The sequence below is a fragment of the Indicator indicator genome, chromosome 29 (genome assembly GCF_027791375.1).
Source record: "Indicator indicator isolate 239-I01 chromosome 29, UM_Iind_1.1, whole genome shotgun sequence".
NCBI classification, from domain to species: domain Eukaryota; kingdom Metazoa; phylum Chordata; class Aves; order Piciformes; family Indicatoridae; genus Indicator; species Indicator indicator.
This window is the reverse complement of record NC_072038.1, coordinates 10,023,380-10,046,032: the sequence shown is the minus strand read 5'-3', so window position 1 is coordinate 10,046,032 and position 22,653 is coordinate 10,023,380. Positions and strand designations below refer to the sequence as shown.

General features: G+C 47.2%; 1 protein-coding gene across 1 annotated transcript in view; it reads left to right on the top strand.

Annotated features, from left to right (window-relative positions):
• The window catches only part of CEP112 (centrosomal protein 112), a 161,741-nt gene extending 155,263 nt beyond the window's left edge, over nt 1–6,478 (top strand). The window contains exons 24-25 of the mRNA XM_054393864.1: nt 3,267–3,368; nt 6,413–6,478. Coding sequence (XP_054249839.1) covers nt 3,267–3,368; nt 6,413–6,478 — 168 coding nt within the window. The remainder of the gene's footprint in view (nt 1–3,266; nt 3,369–6,412) is intronic.
• Nucleotides 6,479–22,653: the final 16,175 nt, after the last annotated feature.

The following is a 22,653-nucleotide window of genomic DNA, read 5'->3' as shown; positions in this document are numbered from 1 at the left end:
GCTATGTGTGGCAGCTTCAGCTTTCTGTTCTTTCTACTGACACCAAAGATGATTGATGGCAAAACTTTAAACCTCATATGTTAGCCACCAACCTGAATAAACAAAGGCCAGTGTGGCAGCTTAATATTAAAAGCTATAAAACCTTCCTGGGGGTTTATGGATTAAATCAACCCACCAAAATGAATTTTCTTTTAAAAAAAAAAAAAAGCTTTCTGAGGACTGAAGAAAAATGAACACAACAGCAAATGAAATAGAGCTATCCTCATCCAGCAGACCAAAGCCCTCCTGAGGGCTGAAGAATGGGCAATTTTAAACATCTCTCAAGAGTGCAAGAGGAGACACAGTATTTGTGGATCCTAGGGAGGCAGCTTGAGGCTATAAAAGAACAAAAAAGCTTTTAAGGGAAACACACACACACAAAAATAAAGTCCCCACAGACATAGCTTTCATTGGTCAAAAGTAAGTGTTAGAAAAGAAAACCCTTCTCCCATTAAAATTAGTATACATTAGCCCACTCTATGCTATGTTTCAGTTATTAGAAGTGATTTAGATTTTTGCCATGCACTATTTTAATCTCTTGGGTCAATAAACCTTGATAGCAATGTCAGCCAAAAATATCAGCATGGTGTTCATCAGAATATGGCAGGAAACAGCTGGGATCTTATTTTCATCTTCCTGTGATGCAGTTAGTGAGCACCGTTGAAAGTGACATATTTGGTCTTCGCAAACAAGCAAATTGCAGTTGGTACCCAAAGAACAGTTTTCACTGAAAAAAAAAAGTGCATGTCCTCTCTCAGAAATAGGGTAAGAAATCAGCTCCAAGCAATACCTGGAATATCTGGACTACCAGGGCTTGTTTCTCATTTTCCTTCTCCATTTTCAGCCAGCTCAGCAAGATGTATCCATACTTTTAAGCACAGGCTGTATTTCCTCCTGACAATCCAAGAAATACCTTTGTCAAAAGCAAAGGTCCCCTTGCTGCTTTGCAGACTTCATAGCAACATTACCAGTGTTGTGAAAGCATCTATTTAGAGGACACTTGCAGATTAAACCATTAAAACCAGTGACCTGCTGGAAATGAGAACATTATTATTTCACCCACAAAGCTGCATATAATTTTTTGCTGCATCTACTTAGAATTAAATTTTCTTGACTTCCCTCTAGGAGAAATGGTAATAAAGGGCTCTTGCTGCATGCCTGGCACCTGAGGAAGGTGCTCTGAGTAAATTCTTTACAGTGAAGGAGGTGAGACACTGGAACAGGTTGCCCAGGGAGTTTGTGGATGCCACCTCCCTGGAGGTGTTCAAGGCCAGGTTGGATGAGGCCTTGAGCAACCTGGGCTAGTGGGAGGTGTCCATGGCAGGGGGGTTGGAACTGCATGATCTTTAAGGTCCATTCCAACCTAAACCAGTCTATGATTCTGTGAACTGTTTCTTAGCATTCTCTTCTCCAGGCTGAACAGCCCCAGCTCTCTCAGCCTGTCCCCACAAGGGAGGTGCTCCAGCCCTCTGAACATTTCCATGGCCCTCCTCTGGACCTGTTCCAACAGTTGCATGTCCTTATTGTTGATACAAAAGGAGTAACCCAATCTGATGAGACCTTAGGAACATTCTGCCTATGACTCATTCCAACCTGCAGAAGAAATCTCTAAATCTCTATGCAAATCAGCAGTCAGAGGCTTTCCTTGGGAACTCCAAGTGATGCCACTATGCAAATCTAGAGCAAAACCCACGGTGAGACAGGAACCTTGTTTGAACTCTGCGTGTGCATAAACCAGTGATCAAAATTTATGGGTTTGAAAGTTACTCTGATAAATTTATGCTGCTAAGTCTATAAAGGCTTACAAAGTTAAGCATAGGTAGTTTGCCAGGATAAATATTTTCTGAGCCAACAGCTCATTCAGGTGGGGACCTTGACAGAGCAGAAACATATTTCAGTTAATTCAATACATTGCATTTGCTCTTGCTGAGACAGGAGCAGAAACAGGCAGGCAGAACAGCAAAATGTTTTTCCTCCTTGAATTTCGAATAATAAAGATCTATTTGATGAGCAAGAGGATCTGAATGATGACTTTGTCAGTATGTTGGGGTGACCCAACCAACACAGACCCTCCGTCCCAGGGGCCTGACTTGCTCTCAAGTTGTTCATTTGTGCATACAAGGGCTTGTAGTGACAGGACAACAGGGAATGGATTGAAGCCTGAGGAGAGTAGATTTAGGCTGGAGATTAGGAAGAAATTCTTTCCAGTGAGAGTGGTGAGACATGGAACAGGTTGTGCAGGGAGGTTGTGGATTCCCCCTCGCTAGAGGTGTTCAAGGCCAGGTTGGATGAGGCCTTGAGCAACCCGGGCTGGTGGGAGGTGTCCCTGCCCAGGGCAGGGGAGAGTTGGAACTGGATGATCTTTAAGGTCCCTTCCAACCCAAAACCATGCTATGATTATATGAACTGATACTGTGTTCCACATAATGCATCTCTTGGCAGGACCTGATTGTTCCATAAGGTGGAAATTGGCACATCTGGCAGTGACCTTTGTGTTGGGTTCTCAGGTGGATAAACATGTGCAGCTTGTCAGCTGGAGCTGTAACTCGTGGCTTCTTCAGACCCACGAGTGAGGTTTGGATTTGTGGTTGCAGTGGTGGATTTAAGCAATCTGGTAACAAACACAAAGTCATGACAAGATGGTGTTGGTGTGTACATCACTGGCAAAAAGATTCAGTTTGGAATTTGAAAGATATTTTCTAAGTTAATCTGATATTGAATCCCCTTTATCCTTTATTACATATTCAGCTGCTAATCCAGAAAAACACCTAAGTACTTGCTTAATTTCAATTAAGCAGTTAATCCTATTGGAAGTTAAGTACAGATGTGAGGCCCTGATTCAGCCAAGTCATAATGTGTGTGAGCAGTCCTGTGGGACTCAAGGGACAGAGCTGAACCAAACCCTCTCTGCTTGACCCTCTCTGGGTCAAGAGCCAGCAAACACAACCACACAGAGGAGACAGAAAGCACAGCCCTGCCAGCAGATCTGCCTTCATGCAACACTGCTTTGTAACTCTGCTGATCACTTAGCATCTGGTGAATGGGCTTATGGACTAACATGTCCTTTAGGAGTAATCAATTTGGCCACATCTTTCTTCTCTCTCCTTCCCCTTCCCTTGGTATCTTCTGTATTTCCTTGGACTGCAATTTGGGCAAAAGGAGAAAAAAAAGGGTTGCTGTTCAGCTTCCAAGAACCTTTATGTAAATCTGATTTTGTTCTGTTCCAGATAAGCCTCATACGACATGAGTATGAAACCACCCTCAAAGGGCTGATGCCAGCATCTTTGAGACAGGAACTTGAAGACACCATTGTATCTTTAAAATCTCAGGTAAGTTCTTTTTACTCAGCTTGCTTTGGATAAAAACTGTTTCTTCTAGATAAAAAAAGAAACTATGAGTGTCTAAAATGTGGCCAAAACCACTGAATGAGTCTCAAAACTAAATTATGACAGCACTCAGATGCTTCTCACTCAGTCATCCTTCACAAGGCTTTTCTCCTCCACTTTCCTCACCTTGAGAGCCACCACATTGTCTGTTTTGATCCCCAGTTTTGCTTCAGTTGGCAGCTAAAAGTAGAATTTCTGCTGTATTCAGTATCATGGTGTTCCTTCAACCTTTCAAACACAGCACGCAGTTATCTCCCATCTTCCTTACCTCTCTCCTCCTGCAAGAAGCATTGAAAGGTTGCATGTAACAGGTGCAGAAGACACTTGGAAATCATGGTTTATTTCCATCCTATATAATAAATCAAATAGATTTGTAAGATATAAAAGTGATCCAAATGCTCATTGTATTATTTCTGTGTTCTCTTATATAAAGAGGCTGCAACAGCCTCCTGTGATGCTTTGTCTTTAATATTGCAAGACACTGCCTCATGCAGACTAATGCAGAATCAATACTACATGTATGAAATAGATAAGTAAATTGGCTAAGAGAGGTAGCAAAATGTCCTGGAAAGCAGGAAACTACAAATGAATTGGGTGTGTTTCTTGTGCATGGCTCCAGCACAAGTTAGTTGGTGCTTTCTTGTTCACTGTATCAGGAGCTGGGAGAAAACAAAATGTTTTCATTTACCATTTTTCATCATTCCCTGTACTCAGAGGAAGAAGGACAAACAGCAATAGGAGGGGTGGTGGAAGAGATGTGGAATGCTGGAAATCCAGTGAAAACATTGCCAGTGTTCTCCAAAGGCCCAGTGCAGGACTGTGCATGTCAATGTGTTGGGAAGGACTGGGATCTGTCTTGGGCTGAAGGGAAGAAAGTAGAGAAGGATGGGGCAGTGCTGGTGACTCAGAGCTGCCCATGAGCTCTGGGAAGCCCTGAGGACACAGTGCACAAGTTTAGGCTTGATACCAACACATGCTTTAGAACAGTTTTCAGGACCATTTTCCAAGCAATTCTATATCTACAAACTCTCCATTTCTCTTTCTTATGCAGCCTCTATGGAGAAGGTTGGTCATTTAGTGAGTTTGGGGGTATTTTTTTCTCCCTCCCCCCTCTTTTTTTTTTCCTCTTTACAATGCATTAGCTTTTTGTTTTGCTGTGCATGAGACACTTCCCCTGGCAAAGCAGGAAGTGTTCGTAGGGCAGACTTTCCTATCCCTACATGACCATAGTGACAAAACTTCCACACTGTGGTTGTGAACACTCTGCTTACACATGGAGGGGATGCCTAATGGAAGGGATGCTCTTTCTTGTTTAAATAGTTGTGGGAAATAAAGGAGTTCCTGGGGAAATCTATTAGGATCATAGAATTGTCAGGGTTGGAGGTGACCTCAAGGATCATCTAGTTCCAATCCCCCTGCCATGGGCAGGGACACCTCACACTAGATCAGGTTGCTCAGAGCCACATCCAGCCTGGCCTTAGAAACCTCCAGGGAAGAGGCTTCCACCACCTCCCTGGGCAACCTGTTCCAGTGTCTCACCATCCTCATGGGGAAGAACTTCTTCCTGACATCCAATCTGAATCTACCCACTTCTAGTTTTGCTCTATTCCCCCTAATCCTGTCACTACCCAACACCCTTAAACGTCCCTCCCCAGCTTTCTTGTAGCCCCCTTCAGATACTGGAAGGCCACAATAAGGTCTCCTCGGAGCCTTCTTGTCTCCAGACTGAATATCACCAACTCTCTCAGTCTGTCTCCACAGGAGAGGTGCTCCAGCCCTTGTGGCCCTTCTCTGGACACCTTCTATTTTCTAGCTGAGAGTGAAAAGTTGTTTTTCAATAGGTGACTATCAGTTGACTATCAGTGTTTAACTATTAGCACTGTCGGGTGGGAAGGGTTTCTCTGGAGCTACAAGAATACTACACCTTGTAATGAGTTAAAACCAGCAGAATCTGATTTCCACCTGCAAGGCTTCTGTAAGCAGCAGCAGCATTTCAAAGGAGGAGAAGTAAGTAGAGAGATGAAAAGCTGGGTGCTCTCCCAGAACGACATCGCTGCCGGCTGCCTTTCCAGCGGCACGCTGCCGTGGCAGCCCAGGCAGTGAGCTGGGCTCCTTCTGAAGCACAGGTGTCCTGGGCTTTGAAAATTGTTGAAATTCCTCTTTGCAAACATCAGACAAGAAGGGCAGTGGAATCTCTGCACCTGTCGGGATTATTTATTGTTGGAGGAGGCTGAAGAGGATAGGCTGGGTAAAAGCACTGAGCAGTGATAAAAATAAACCAAAAAAAAAAAGAGATAAGAAAATCCTTGAGGCTTGGGCAAAGTTTCTAAGAACATTGCTAAACGCTGCCCAGTTGTCTGCTCTTGGTGCCTTGTCCAAAGGTGGTCACAGTGTCTTACTAAACGTTTACTTTCATACACTTGAAGAAGAGGTAACTTCATAGAATCATAGAATGCACTGGGTTGGAAGGGACCTTTAAAAGTCCTCTACTCAATTGCTCCTGCAGTAGGCAGGGACATCCCCATCTAGATCAGGTTGCTCAGAGCCCCATCAAGCCTGACCTTGAATGTCTGCAGGGATGGGGCCTCCACCACCTCTCAGGGCAAGCTGTTCTGTGTTCCACCACCTTCCTGGTAAAGAACATCTTCCTAGTGTCACAAGAGCAAAAGCCCAGAGCACAACCATCATAAGGGCTTTGAGAGCAGAACTGGAGCTCCCAGCCCCTTGCACAACCCACACAGTACCACCAGCTGTGTTTCAAAACTGGTTTGACTCTGTTCCTAAGGGAGTAAAAAGCATGCAGCTGGAGCAGGGCCAGGGAAGCCAGGCTGACACCCTTCTATCAAGTATTAATTCTAGTACACAGCTAAAGTGTTACTGAGCTTGATTTAGGCAGGCCAGACCAGAAAAACACCTTTTAGGAAATGAGCACAGATTTAGTAAATCAAGGTTTTGTGCATCATTTTCATGTGAGATGTATGTTACAGGTAAATATTCTGGAGAAAAGACTCTCTCTCCAGGAAGAGCTGAATGCCCACCAAGCCAGAAGGTAGGTTCATTGTCTTTGATCCATTTTTGCACCATTTCACACCTGTGGCTCCCACTTATTGAAGTTTTACAGCTTAATTAAACCACTCAGATCTGGTCAGAGTTTGCAGAGCTCCTGATTTCCAGTAAACAAGCTTCTGAGAATTTTTTTTTTTCCCCCAGTGCTTAGTCAGGAACTATTAGAGCAAGATTAGAGCACTTGCAGGTGCATTACAAGTCTGGGCTTTGCCTGGCTTGCTGGTGATGAGACAGTGGCTCGGTGCACAGCTGCAGCTCTGTGGTGATGCCACCTCCTTTTAAGATAGAAAACAATGATGCAATGCCCAGTGTTAGAGATCCCATCTTCAAAGGACCGGATCTTCATCAGCCTCAGCTCTTTTTTTTTCAGACATTTACACCCTCCAATATAAATTATGGCAAGTGCTGCAGCAATAAAAAGCCTTTCTGTGCCTTTAGAGTGATTCACGTGGAGAGGTGAGTAAAAGGAAACTTCCAAGGAAAAAACACTCCATCTTTTTTCTTCTTTTTTTTTATATTTAGGGACTTTGATGGGACTTGCTTATCTCACAGGAGGCTTTCTGCAAATAAGGATGTGTGCTTGGGGAAGTAGTGTAAAAATGTGTAGGGGTTTAAACACTTGTAAAGGCTTTTAGCAGTGTGAAAGTTGGCTGAAAATCATAATCCTAAGCTATTTGTTAAGGAGAATTAGCTAAAGCTAATGAGCAACCTGCTCTAGTTGGAGGTGTCCCTGCTCACTGCAGGAGGGTTGGACAGGATGACCTTCCAGGGGCCTTTCCAACCCAAAGCATTCTGTGAAATAAAAACTGCAAATGTTATGGATTCTTGCTCCAGTGTAGGTAACTTGGAGAGATAAATGTAAAGCTGTGATGCAGTCTTTAAACTTTCCAGTGGCAGCAGCATCGTTGCCAAGGGATGCGTTTTGTCTCCAGTTTATTCTGAATTAGTGTCTTCACAGGTAGGAAAAGAACTGTTGAAAAAAATAGATGAATAATCATGAATTAGATGAAGGCAGGCCACAAATTACCAAAGTGCTCTTGTGGAAGGAGCCCTGGCCATGTCCTGATAGGGAGGAAGGACAGGGACAGAGCCAATGTGGTGCTGAGCAGCTCCTCTCCTGGCTGGGCTGCTGCAGAGGTGTCTTGGAGAAGTTCTTGTGCTTTCTTCCTGACCAGATCTGTTCTCAAAGACATCACTCACACTAAATTCTGTGTTAGCACTGACCAAGACTACACTCACACCAAATTCTGTGTTAGCACTGACCTCAGTCACTGGATTTCTGCTTTTTTGCTGCTTTAACTCACACACATAGCTGTGGCTGCAGTTGGGATGGAGCTCCTCTGCATGCTCCTGAGCACCCAACACAGTACCAGTCATGGACCAGCCCCAACCCTGGCTTCAGCCTGTTGTGATTTTACACTAAAAGAAAAAAAAAAAGATATAACTAATGAGAATCTCTTCATTTCAGGTAGCTGCTGGAGCTGCTGGATTTCTTCGCTTGCCAAACGGACTGCTTTGAATAGGTTTGAAGATTTGGCTCTTGTAAATTCAAATGCACAGATCAGGGGCTGTCTGGTTAGCACATAAAATGGCATGGAGCTCATGAAAACACCTCCATTGCTCATGTCAGCATGCTTTGAGTTGTATCTTCCATTCTTTTTTTACCATCCTCTTATTACAGACTCACCTTGACAATATACTGTGTCTGAGCTTGCTTCCCAAGCCAGCTGAGTTTCCTCTACTAATATTTTTTATTACTTCCCATTCCATTCTTCTCACTTTTTTTTTTTTACATGAAGGAAATCCAGTTTTCTATTACTATTGGCCAAAAAAAATATATATATTTTTAACACATTTTTGACATTGTTTTGTGTCCATGTGTTTACATAATATTAAAATATTATTATTTTGTACTATTTTGTTTTGACATTATTGTCCTGCCTGGGCATCTCACTCACCTAAGCAGCCACAGAGCATAAGGAGAGGTTTGTGTGGCTTTCTTAACTGGGAAAAATATTTTCATGCTGTGTTTCAAGGGAAGCTCTCAGAGCAAGAATGAAAACACCACGGTGACAAATGCAGCCTCTGTTGCTAGTTGTATCTGTTGCTGGGGTTGCATATGCTGGCCACAGGAAAGGCATTGGTCATTTACTGATAACACAGGTGTGGGGTTCATGACAAGGAGTCAGAACTGGACAGCCTTGATTCTGTGTGGGTGTGTGCAGGCTCCCTTGGATGGTCCTGGTACACCTGAGCAGATTCCCAGGGGTTTGCAGGGATGAGGTTTGAACAGGGTGGAAAGCTGAAGGACTTGGGGCTGAGAGCTGAGGCTGTTGATCCTGGAAAAGAGAAGGCTGAGAGGAGATCTTATTAATGTTTACAAATATCTGAAGGGTGGGTGTCAAGAAGAAGGTCCCAATCTCTTTTCAGTGGTGTCCTGGGGTAGGATAGGATGAGGGGCAATGGATACCAACTGGAACACAGGAACTTCCACTTCAGCATGAAGGAAAAACTTTGCTGTCAGGGTGACAGAGCACTGGCACAGGCTGCCAGAGAGGTTGTGGAGTCTCCTTCTCTGAAGACTTTCAGGCTCCATATGGATGCACTCCTGTGTGACCTGCCCTAGGTGATCCTGCTTTGCAGGGGGTTTGGACTCAAATACCTCCAGAGGTCCCTTCCAACCCCTGCCATTCTATGATTTTTAAGATCTGGACAGGGAGTAGTCCTCATAGCTGGCTCTGCCTCCCAGGCATAGGAGGGCTTCCTTATGCCTTGGCCATCCCCAGGCCAGGGTGTACACGAGGACATTTGTCATCTGTAAGTTCAGATACACCAAATACAAGAACATCTTTTTTTTTTTTTTCCCCTGATCACCATCCTGCTGGCATCATTCATATCAAGGCACAATTAATGGGCTGAGTGCTTGAGAGAGGGGCCACAAATTCCTGGCTGAACTCTAAGCCCAGCTGTGGCACTGGCAGCAGCAGTGAGCCCCTTGTCTCGCTGCTGATGGGGGCAATCACCTCTCCTTCCTCGCCCTGCTGGCACCAACACTCAGCGTGCCACTGTGCAGGCAGAGTTTGGAAGGTCCTGCCCAAGCCCCTGCAGCTGGACATGGCTGTCCCACCAAGTCCAGGCTCACCAGCTGCACTCCTATCTCCAGCTGGCATGGAGATCAATAAGGAGAGGCTTTGGCAGGCTGGGCTCCATCCACCCCCACCTCCTGGCAGCACTGGCAGGGAGCTCCTTGCCAAGCACAGGCTCCAACTTTGCTGGGTGCTTTGCTGATTGTCAGCCTGCTCCAGGCCTGGGCAGGTTTTCCCACCTCCCTTGTATCAACAAGTGATACTTCTAATTATAGATAAGGGTTGTCAGGGCTCTGATAAGGGAGGAGGTGCTGGGGCAGGTGCCACAAAGCTTCGCCTGGGGCAGTGGTGAGTTTTAGGAGGAGGGATTTGTTGGGCTGAGTTTAGTTAATTGTGGGCAGTAAAATAAAATGTGTTTACTTAGAGGCAGTGATGGTTGGACTCTGGAGAAGCTCCCAGAGCTGCAGGCTGCATGTGCTGGGATTTACCCACTGGGTATGGCCCTGTGTCCAAATGACAGGTGCTGAGACACTGAAATCTCTCTTCTCATGTGTGAAGGAAACAAGGAGTGTGCGTGTGGGGATTGATTCTGCTCTTCTGCTTGTGGTTTTGTGTGATACCTGTGGGGTTAAAGTGCTTTTGAAAGTGGTAATGGGGATGCAACCTTAAAGAAACACATGGACCCTCTTCAAGGTAGTTGAATTCAGGCCTGAGTGGCCTCATTTTTGATGGAATTGGGTTGCTGATGTCAATGATGATCAACAAGCAGTTTGTGAAAGGAGATCCTGGTCAGTTAGGGAGTTTTAGAACTCTAGGAAACTCTCTCCAACATCCATTACAGCATGAGAACCATTTTATAGGTGTTTAAAAACCAGATAAGGAATTGAATTCAAGGCTGGTTGAAGGTCTCATGTAACTGTTTGTTGCCATTTCTTTGACCATTTTTGTAACAAGATTTAGAGTCCAAACTGCAGGATTGGGAATGTTTTCCTACATACTTCTTGCTCTCTACCGCTATATTCACTCACAAGGTAAGAAACTGCCTTAGTTGGCTTCATTGTCCATAAAACAAGCTCTGGTGAAACCAGCTTGAGTATGCTTGCACCTTTATTTGTAATTTTTATTTCCCTCTTTCAGTGAATTTGCTCTGTGAGAGGAGATTGTTTCAGTCCATAGAAAAGCCTGCAAGCAAAATGCATCCTGACAGAATTCAGCAGTATCAAGGGAGGTGACCCTGATCAAGGTGACCTTGGATTTCAGTGCCACTCACAGTTCTTGTGTTACACGTAACAAATATGCTCGTTCCTGGTGCAGTTGGAGGAAAAGGGATCCAACCTTCCTCCTCTCCCAGCCCTCTGCTTTCTTCTGCAACAGTGCTTTAATTGTGCTGCTGACAGCAGATACTCCTGCTGCTTGCACAAAGCTCTCCTGACTGGGGCTTTCAAACGGAGGAATGATTTTGCTGCACAGCAAAAGGTTTTATTGTGGCTGGAAGAAAATATTTGCAATAGCTAGAATGTCTTAGAGTGTTTTATTGAGTTTTCTGAAATGACCAGCAGCTCAACAGAGACTGTACATGGGATCTGAGAATGCTTTAATTAACTGTGTCCTGGGCTGCATCAAAAGCAGTGTGACCAGCAGGGAGAGAGAGGTGATCCTTTCTCTTTACTCTGCTCTGGCAATAAATACCCCACCTGTGGTACTGCTTCCAGTTCTGGGGCCCTCAGCATAAAAGGGACATGGAGCTGTTGGAGCAGGTCCAGAGGAGGGCCACGAAGATGATCAGAGGGCTGGAGAACCTCCCCCATGGGGACAGGCCAAGAGAGTTGGGGCTGTTCAGTCTGGAGAAGAGAAGGCCCCAGGGAGACCTTGGAGCAGCTTTCCAGTACCTGAAGGGGGCTACAAGAAAGCCAGGAAGGGACATTTTACAAGGGCTTGTGATGATAGGATGAGAGGGAATGGACTGAAGCATGAGGAGGGCAGATTTAGAACGGAGGTTAGGAAGAAATTCTTTAGAGTGAGGGTGGTGAGACACTGGAACAGGTTGTGCAGGGAGGTGGTGGATGCCCCCTCCCTGGAGGTGTTCAAGACCAGGCTGGATGAGGCCTGGAGCAACCTGGGCTGGTGGGAGCTGTCCCTGCCCAGTTTGGAACTGAATGATCTTTAAGGTCCTTTCCAACCCAAACCATTTTGTGAATTATCTTAATGCAGCATCACAATTACCTTAATGCAGCTCCTTCCCAAATCACAACATGTCCTGGAGGCACCACACTGACTCTCCTCGGTCTCCTTCCGAGGCTACAAAGGGAAAGGGAAGCGTCAGATACGGTATGAGAAAGTTTCTGAACACAAGGTCGTTTGAATTCAGACTTTTTTTTTTTCCAAGGAACTATCTTTCTAAGCTTTGATATTTTGTTCAGAAAGGTCATTTCTTTTAAGCCTTTGTCATTAAAGACAACTTGTTCTTTAAAGTGTGCTATCAAAGAGAGCAAAAATTGCAAGTTACTGAAACTAAAACGCGTGATCAATTTTAAGTCTGCCAACTAAAGCCCACTTAAAATTAGCTGTGCTCTGGTGCTGGTGGCTTTGATAAAGGCAGTGGGAGATATGCAGTTGGTCAATTCAAACAAAAAAAAAAAAAGATAATTAAATCAAATTTTTCCTTCTTAAATTAGAAATCAGTTTTGTGTGTGTTAGAAAGCATTGAAAGAACAGGATAAGGATCTGGTCCTGCAAAAATGTGCCTTGTGGGAGAATCTTCAGCCTTTGGAGCAGTTTGCAGTGCTCTAGCAGAGCAGTTCTGCAGCTCTCTTTGTGATCTGACATTTGTATCAATGTAAATAAGTGAGACAAAATTTCATTTATTTACCATTTGCTCCCATGAGATGGTCTCTCCTTTACTGACAGACTGACAGACAGACATGGTAAGAGAAAAGAGCAAAGAGCTTGTGCTGTGCCCTTGCTGTGCAGTGCCTGATGCTGAGCTCTGCTGATGCAGCCTTATCCCATGAGCCTGCCCATGGGTTAGGTGCTGTGCTTGCTTGGGAGAAGAGTTCACAGGCTCACAGGATGTTAGGGGTTGGAAGGGACCTCTGAAGATCACAGAGTCCAACCCCCTGCCAGAGCAGGACCACAGAGAAGGAGACTCCACAACCTCTCTGGGGAGCCTGTTCCAGTGCTCCGTGACCCTTACAGTAAAGAAGTTCTTCCTCATGTTGAGGTGGAACCTCCTGTGCTGTAGTTTCCATCCATTGCCCCCTGTCCTGTCTCAGGGCAAGTGAGCAGAGGCTGTCCCTTCCTTCTTGGCATCCAGCCTTCAGATATTTATAAACATTTATTAAATCCTCTCTTTCTTTCCTGATGGTTCTCCTAATGCTGTTGCCAGCCCTGGCAAATTTAACTTTCATTTTAACCAATTATGTCCAATATTCAAGGTGGTACTTTTGGGAGAGCTTTGGGAAGCTGGGCATGCATCCTACCTTCACACAAGGAGGATTTAGAGCTTTGACCTCCTTTGAGCAGCTCTCTAAAACGGTTTTACCCACAAAGCTGGGGCTCAACAGCCTGTTTTGTTTCCCATGCTCACACTGCCTGAAGAAGCTCAGTGTCCTGTTCCTATCAGCAATAAACATATTTGCATTAAAACCTCTGTGAGAAGTTTGCAGGTGGGGGAGGAGGAGATGCTTCCCTGTTCCTTTTCCCCATTTGCTTCCTTCGAGAGAAATTTGGAGCTCAAAGGGCAGAGAGCAGAACAGCAGCTGGGGCTGTGTGGAGGTGCTCTGACAAAGTGGTGTGAGGAAACTTGAGTTGTATTTCTTCAGTCCTCTGCTCAACTCAGATTTTTAGTCTCCTGTTTAAGATTTATGATCAGGGTCAGGGTGCTCGGCTTGGATTTAGGAGAACTGGGTGCAGCTTGCTGTCGTGCCACAGGTCTGGTAACCCTGGGTGTAACATAAAGCTCCTCAGGCATTCGGATACCTGACATATTGTTTCCATAAATCGCAGGCTAGCACCAGATGAAATGCAAAGAGCTCTGCAAAGCCTGTAGCTAGGTACTTCAGCACAATGCCTACCGCAGGGTGCTCTGAGCACCAGGAAGGGCGAGTCCCAGAGCACTCCTCTGGGAGCCCATGGGGCACTGATGGCACTAAGAACCTGTTTAGCAGATGATTTACCCACTGGGCATCCGGGCTTCATGCAGGCAGAGGTGTGGAGCAGAGCAGACATTCCTTGGCTACATTTACCCTTAAATAATCACAGCGTGGTGAGGGAGGGGTTGGAAGGGACCTCTGGAGATCATAGAGTCCAACCCTCTTCCAACACAGGTTCACCTAAATCAGATTGGATAGGAACATGTCCAGGCAGGTCTGGAATCTCTCCAGAGAAGGAGACTCCACAACATCTCTGGGCAGCCAGGGCTTTGGCAGCCCCAAAGTAAAAAAGTTTCTCCTTAAGTTCAAGTGAAACCTGAGTTCTGGTTGGTACCCATTGTACTGTTTTGAACAGAGCTGAATATTAGAGCTGAAGTGACCTGTGCTGAGGAGCTCCTGGTTTGTTGGTTTTCCCCTCTTTATAGAGCAGCAGCATGGGCACACCAGTTAAAGGTGGTGACGGAAAAGGTGGTTGTGTGTGTTCATCCACACTCCATAAACACTTCAAGTGCAAGTGGAGATAACAGCAAATCAACTGCTTCACACTTGAAATGATTGAAGACCTTTTATGTTATTAGATGTTAGATCAGTAAAGGCAGTGTGCTCTGACCCAGCAACATCCCTCACCAGGTCCTGTAATTCTTCCTAACTCAGGAGATCCCTAAAGGTTTAGTGGGAAGCTGAAGTTGCCAAACTAGAAGATGTGCATCCCCACCCAGGCTTCAGTGTAACGAGGTGATAAAGCCATCAGTAGTGGGATTCAGCTCCCAAAGAGACATTGGCTCCTCCTCAGGTAATTCTCTCCCTTTCTTCAAAGGTTGTTTGTATCAAAGTGAAGCTGCCAAAGGGGGGTCACCACCATGGAGGAAAAGGCAGCCTGGCTCTGCTGCCAGAAGTCTTCTGAACTCCCTCAAAATCATTCTGAAATGTCAGCCTTTCATCCCTGATTGTAGCAAAGCACTTGGAGAAACAGTCAACTGTTTTTTCATGGGGGGATCAGTGCCCAGAGAAGTGGAGGGCAGAGGTGGTTTTAATGCAGGGGGTGGAGAAGCTACAAACCAGTTAGGCTTAGGCAGAGGTGGCAGGCAGGTCACAAGGGGTAGCCATGGCTCTGCTTTGCCATTTCTGAAGGACAAGCAGGTGGTTTTGAGTTACACACCATAAGCAACAGTCTCCATTTTCTCCCCAGCTTCATAACAGGGACCCAATTTTGTTGCAGTATTTGCTGTCCTCACAGTTAAACCTTTCCTGCCTTTGCAGCCATCAAGCTGGGCCAGATCCAAACCCTTTACACTCAAAGAGAAACTTTCAAGAGACTGCAGCTGGCTCTAGCCCAAGCCCTGCAGGTTCAGCCTGGAGGACCACCTGTGCTATCGACATCTCCTGTGGAGGGTGCAGCTCTGCTCAGGAAATCCTGGGAGCTGCTGGATTGAGCAGGTGTGGGTTTGGAGACTTGGAGTTGCTCTCCTGTCTTCTCCTCCATTGGCACATGAGCACTGAGCAGTTTTGTAAGAGGTGGCTGCCACATGCGTGAGGTGGCCACGTTCTTCTGCTGGAGGCAGACACAGAAATGCCATTTGGTTGCCCTGGGCATGGCTGGAAGGACATCTGCTTGTGGCTGCATCTGAACAAAGCAATAAGGCCCCACCATGCAACAGTGAAAAACAAACCCTCTGGGCTGTTATCTGCACATCTGGCCAGTTGGGCCAGCTCCTGGGGCTTGTCCCACAACCAATCCAAGCTCACCTGTCTGTCACTGGAGCATTTAGCATAGAGCAGGATGATTTGAACTTCCCATGGGCACTCAGATAGGACACATGGGGCCTCACACCTTGCATTGCCCCAGGCTTGCTCCTGAGTAAGGAGCAGCATGGATCCCTCCTAGAGCCAACTTCAGTGTGAAAGTTTACAGGGTTTGGAGCAGGCCCAGCTTCCTCACTGGAAAGGCAGGAGTAGTTTAAACAAGAGGACAGCAAACTCATGGATCCCCTGCTTCAGAGCAGCCCACCAGAGAAGCATCTGCTGCCAGTCCCATCCCCAAAACTCAAGGTTTGCTCCCAGTGCAGGTGGTGACCCTGTGGTGCTTCAGTGCCTCCTGCCAGCTCTATGGCTGCCATAAACCGTTGGGCTGTGGTTTGAAATGGAAATGCTAGGCACAGTAAAAAGGTAACCAGGCACCTGCAGACAGGTTCGTTACAGCAACGGGGTCCAGCTGCCACCCCACACCCTGCCCCAACAGGGCAGGGCTGGAGCACTTACAGAGCATGGACAAAAATCAGCCAGTTCCCTGTGGGGCACTTCCCACCTGGACCTTTGGCCCTGATTCAATAAAGCACACGTGCAAACACTTAACCTTGAGCCTGCACTTAAACCCAGGCCAATCCCCATGTTTGGATGTGCTGAGGAATAGGAACCTTCTGGGGGCTTCTGACCTACAGCCAGGTTTAATGGTTAGCTTCTGCCTTTGGTGCAGCTCATGCCTAAGTTTATGCTCCCAAAGGTCCTCCTCCAAGCTGGGGCAGTCCATCTCTGAACAGTGTTGTGCACATAGAATCGTTTGGGTTGGAAAAGACCTTGAAGATTATGAAGTCCAACCTTATCTCTGCCTTCTTCCTACCCAACAAATCCGTAGGCACCTCACAAGCTGCACGTACAGCTCTCTGCATCAGCAGCTCCAGCATTGCTGTTGGGTGACTGTGGAAAGGCTCCTGGAAACATCTTCTCTGCAAAGGTTGGTGAAGATTCATAGTGCTAGAAGTGGATTTCCATGTGGAGGGGGCTTGTGTTTTGGTACTATGTTGTGCTATGTTGGTGGAGTCCAGTTAGTTAACCTTTCTGATGGATCTGTTAAGAGATATGAGCTATTTTCTTTCACATCTTAAGGCTGAGAGACCTGGGGATGGTTATGCTGGAGAAGAGAAGGCTGAGAGGGAATCTGGTCAGTGTTTATAAATCTCTTAAGGATGGGTGTTGGGAAGATGGGGCCAGACTCTTTTCACTGGTTCCCAGTGACAGGACAAGGGGCAATGGATACAAACTAGAACATGGGAAGTTCCACCTCAACACGAGAAGCTTTCCAGAGTGGGTTCAGGAGCCCTGGAGCAGGATGCCCAGAGAGGTGGTGGAGTCTGCTTCTCTGGAGACTTTCAAAACCCACCTGGATAGCCTGGGCACATTCTGTGTGACTTGCCCTGGGTGATGCTGCTTGGCATGGGGCTTGGACTCCATGATCTATCAAGGTCCCTTCCAGCCCCCACCATTCTGTGATATTTCTGGCCCAGGCATTGCTAAACCTTGTCTTAGGAGAGATGCAAGAGCTTTGTTCTCGGGAGCGAGCCCACACCACTGTGACAAGCAGCACTCAGCTGGCTCATGGTGCTGAGCCTCGCACAGGATCCAGCCTGCTCATGACTTGGCAAGGTGCCACTTTGACAGATGGGCCTTAGCATCCAGAGATGTGTGTGTGAGTGCCCCAGGTCCCCCTGTGGGGAGTGCTTCCTCCCCACCTCATCCCTCTGCCTTGCTTTTATCCCTGCAGAGGCCCCTTGGCAGGGGCAGGGGAGAGCTCTGCTTGGGTTGAGCTTCTCCAGCGTGCAGGTGGTGTTTGGAAAATGAAGGGCTGTTTAACTGGAGGATGGGAAGTGCTGGCTGGAGGGCTGATGGTCCTTCATTTCTTAGTGTTGGTGTTACAGAAGATGCTGTGGTTTGGCCAGATGGTCTTTGTAAGGTAGATGGTCTTCCTCTTTATCTTCTTCTTCCCCAGTGGGTTTGGTGGCAGTAGAACATCTCGATTAGAAGAGCTGCCACCCAAAAGTTATCAAAATCCTCTTCTACACCCTTAGCTGCTGTGATCAGATCCCTCTGATCAAGCCTTGCTGAGCAGAACAGAGCAGGTTCCCTCAGTCTTACAGCAACCTTTATTTATTGAGCATCTCTCTTTTATCCCACCTGGAATTAGAGTTCAGGTCAATATAAACGTGGAGCACTCCATATGTCTTTAAATACCTACACAACATAGGTGTCATCCGTGGCCCTCCAGACCCTCCCCTCCCAGCAGGGCATTCTACAGAGTATGGCAGTGAGCTGCCAAGCTGCTAGAGCAGCTTCTGGAAAGGTCTTAGGCAGCCTTGCTGCTGGCCATGTTTTACTCTAAGATGCACAATCCATTCTTCTGTTCTCTTTTGTAATAGAAGGGTTAACTTCTCTGCCTCTTCCCAAATACAGGACACTTGACTTTTCACCCTGAGTCCATCATTTCAGTCTAATGGTGGACAACTAGCATGCAAATGGTCTTTCATGGTAGCATTTGCTTTGTCCTGTGAGCTGTCCTCAGTTCTGCCACTTAAGGATTTTTCATGTGTCCTTTGGCTTGGTTTGTAATGTCCCTGAACTTGCTGTGTATTAATTACCTTCTCTTTTTAATTTGTGAGTCTTATTTCTTCATTTTGCTTTTCTTTTTTTCCTGCTTTCCCTCCCTCTCTGCACGCTTTACTCGCCTCTGATACTGCTCCATCATTATTAAAACATAATTAGATGTGATACCTTGGTTTGGTCTAGCTAGAGACTCTAATTAGCAGTCACCAGTGTTTTGACCAAAGTTTCTCCCTCAGTTGACTTTTTTCTTCTAATTGTTTCCAAGCTGCTGAAAAACAACTCTGTAAAATGTATCAAGTGCAGCCTCAGAGCTTTATCACTTGGGCACCAAAGATGAGGCTTGGGAGAGCAACAGAGGAAATACAGTGGAGGAAGCATCTCCTTGGCTTGCCTGTGGCACAATGGCTGCTTCCAGTGTTTGGGTGAAGGCTGTGGTTAAAGCCTTGCTGAAATCACCCTCATTGAGTGCTGGGAGTCCCTGGAGGCTCCTGCAGATGTTTGTACCCCCGAGGTCACAGCCTTTGCCCTTGTTCACAGCTGGCTTTGTAGTGAGGAGCTCTTCCAAGGAGTGTTATTTGCTGGGCAGGCTGGTTAAAGCCTCTGCCCTCTGCAGTGTACATTTGAAGCTGTGTTTTCAAAACAGCTCTGGGTTTTGATGCTTGCCTTGATTTGAAGGCCCTGGGGGCTCTTCGGTTGAGACTCTCCCCAACCTAATGTTCTCCAAGAAACTCAAACACCCTCAGCAATTAATGATGTGCAATTATGGATGGGTTTGTTTGTATCCTGACCTGTCATCTGAGCTGTGTGTTGGAAGACTAGAGATCAGGCTTGGGGGTAGGTCTGGATCCTTCTCTGGAGGTGGGACTTTTGGGGGGCTCAGGCCACGGCTGAGCTTCGGGAGGGGAAGGTGCAGAGAGAGAAGGTTTCTCAAAGTCGCATTTTATGTCTGCAGCCAGCTTTGGGTTCAACCTTTCTTGCCCATAGCGGGATGAAGATCATGTGCTGGCCAGGTCCCTCTTGAAGCCCTTGGCAGCTGCCATTGTCCTCTGCAGGCAGAGAGGTGCTGGGGTTTGCAGTGAGCTCCATGACAGCAGTGAGGAGAGCGAGCACTGCAGGGCGGACGCTGTGCTGATGTGTTTACAGCAACGCTGCCTCCTCGGTGTTCCTGTGCCGCAGATGAAAGCGAAGCTGGCAGCAGCTCGGTGCTGCCGTGAGGTGTGCCGTGCTCAGCCGTGGTTACACCAGACACCGCTGCCAAGCCACGCTCCCCTGCCTCTGTGGCTTGACACAACGTTGTGTTTAACCTCAGACTAGCTGGGGGAGAACACAGCTCTCTGTCAGGACTGCAAATTCATGTTTCTGTCTGCACCTCAGCTCTGCCTTCTGCACCCAGCTGTGGCTCTTTCCATCGTGTAGACAGGTGGAATGTTTTCAAGGGGACGTGGGAGCCTAAAGTCTTGATCCTGTAACCCCCAGTGAGGTTCCCAAGTCAAGTGGCAGCTAAACCATGGAAACACTCAGAAAAATGCCTGCAGTCCCTAAAGGAAAACCCTTGCAGTGGTTTGCTCTTCAGCTTGGCCCACATCTGCTCATACCCAAATGTTGCTCCAGATAAGACTCCATTTACTAATCCATTTACTCCCAAGTGTTATGTTCAGAACATCTCGTAGAGCCCCTGCATGGGAGTTAGTGTGTAACTGGGAGATCAGCTCAGCATCTCTGAAAGATGTCCAAGGCAAGCCCATCCCCAGCACAGAGTTTTCCCATATGGAGAAGGAGAATGGGGACCCAGCTCCATCCCATGAAGTCCATGTATGGAGTGTTGGAGTGCTGATGTTCTGTAGCACAGCTCCCCAGTACAACAGTGTCATAATTAACAACAGCCTCTGAGGTTATGTGGCACCTTCCATCTGAGAGGCTCACAGCATTTCACAAGCCTGTTGCCCTCAGACATGTGAAGCTGGGTCCAAGAGCCCCATCCTGATAGATGATCTACTCGGGGTGGATTTGTGACAGGGAAGATTTGTTGCTTGTGCTTTGACATGACTGAGAAATCAGATCCATGCTGCCGTGAGGTGCCAAGAGGCAGGAGCTCTGAAGTGGGCTGCTGCAGACCTCACAGTGCATGGGCCAAGGTCTGAGCAAGGCTTTGTGGGCATCTCGTTATTGTTGGCTCTAACTCTGGCACTGCAGGAAGCAGCCCGCCACAGATAACTCCATCTCTCTGCTCCCAGCCTCAGCAATAATTAGCTGCTTGGACAGGGAGCCAAGTGGGAGGCCTTCTGCTGGAGGTGGTTTGATTTCAGGGCTACTCCAGGACAGCACAGAACAAGCCCTGAGCATCCTAAAGAGCCCCCTAATGAGCTTTGTTTAGGGGCTGCAGACACAGCTGCCCTGGGGACAGCTGGGAGATGCACGGAGTTCCTGGGCCCTCCATATGGATGCTCTTGACCTCTGAGGCCTCTGAAACTCCATGTGGCTGCTGAGGACACTGGGAAGGGTCAAACCCCTCTCTACACCCCCAACAAAAGGAGGGGTTTGGTATACGTGGCCAGGGCCAAGCAGTGAAGGGGTCTGGAGGGAGGTGGAGGGGAAGCAGTGGCTTTCAGGAGGCATGGGATTGCAGCACAGCAGCACTGGTTGGGACGTGCAGGTTGAAAACAGCCAACTCCTGCCTTTGCAGCCCTCACTGGGTGCCCAGCAAATGGGGCCAGAGGAGCTGAATGGGGCTTGGATCTGGCTGCTGCCATCCCGGGGAGAGGCTCTTGCAGATCTGGCGGGGGCTTGGGGTGACTTTGAACCCCCTCCCCATGGCCAGCAGCTTTGTTATCCCTGCTATTGTGGGGCCAGCCCAGCCAATCCCCGCCAGCCCCGATTCAAAGTCCAGGTGCCAACCAACTTGAACTCTCCAGCATCCCCGCCGTGAAGCAATTATTCCCTCAGACACATCCATTGTTCTCATTACACCATAAATTGTGAATGAATTAAACATGCACTCACCACTCTGCACCACAGCTGTCAGGGAAAAGAACACACCAATATCACACGGGGCTGGATCCTGCTCCCAGCTCCTCTCCCAGGAAGGTTTGCAGGGAAGAAGGCAGCAGCCAAGCTTGCTGGAGCTGGTGTTTTCTTTATGGTGAGGCCAAATCTCTGTTCTCCCTCACAGCAGCACAGGGCAGGGCTGTCTCTATTGGATTTGGTGTTTTAGTTGTGGGGTTTTAATCTTTTGGCCACATTTGTATCACTGTTGTGCAGAGGGAGTCACAGAATGGTTTGGGTTGGAAGGGACCTTAAATTTAGATCATCTAGTTCCAACCCCACCCCTTCCCCACTGTGGACAGGGTCACCTTCCACTAGACCAAAGAGTGGCCCCTGAGCTTTCTGAGATCCCAGTCCTGCCTGGGGCACAAAATCCTGTCATGGGTGGGCTTGGGGCTGCTCGGGATAAAACCACTCAAAGGCCCTGTGCCACCCACAGCACAGTGCCCACACCCACCATGAGTCCAGCTCAGGGGTGTTGGGATTGCCACCATGAGCATCCCAGCTATACTGGGGGATTTTGTTGTGTGACCAACGGGTGGTAAGGCGAGCTGTAAAAGAGAGGTAATTCAGGGTGCCTGTCTTACACTGATTGGATACCAGGAAGAATTTCTTTCCTGCAGGAGAGGTCAGGCATTGGAACAGGCTGGCCAGGGAAGTGGTGGAGCCACTATCCCTGGAGGTGTTCAAGAAACGTGTGGACATGGCAGTTGGGGACATGGTTTAATGGTGGTGTTAGGCTGCTGGTTGGACTTGATGATCTTGGAGGTCTTTCCCAACCAGAATGATTCCATATTCTGTACAGGATCTATTCTTTCCCAACTGGAATGATTCTGTACTTGCTACAGGATCTATTCTTTCCCAACAAGAACCTTGGGTGTTTGTTTGTTTTCTAATCTCCGTATCCACCCAGCTTACAGAGCTGGGAACAATCTCCTGGCATGCTGGCAGATAAATTCCTGGATTGTTCCTGCTCCAAAGAGGGCACTTGGAACTTGCACATACCTTGGGATACGCTGCTGGGATTCACCAGACAGGATTACAGAGAGAGCTTTTCTTCCCAGTGCAGGAGCTGGAAGTTTGTCTGCATTTCTCTTCTTGCACCGCATATCCAAGGAGGTTTTCACTTTCTAAGAAGGATGTTACCCACTGAGCTATTCATAGGAGTTAAATGAGAAAAGGGGTTAATAAAATACATGCTAGAAAAAAAGAAAATAAGATTAGAAGGACTGATGTTTTGGCTGTGAGGCCTTCTGTGGGCTGCAGAGAGAGGGGAAGGGGGAACAAGATTATTATTTTCTTTTCTCTAGCTCAAAGAACTTCACGGCCAGAATGGCACCACTAATCCAATTTTCTTTCTAACAAGTATTTTATCAACACCTCTTTCTTTTTCTTTTTTTTTTTTTTTTTTTCTCCTCCCCCTGCCCCAGTCCCTTCACTGACAAATGATGAGTTGGATTTAGATTAAAGTTTCAGCTCTGTGGTGTCTCTGCTTTGCAGCAGCTTTAG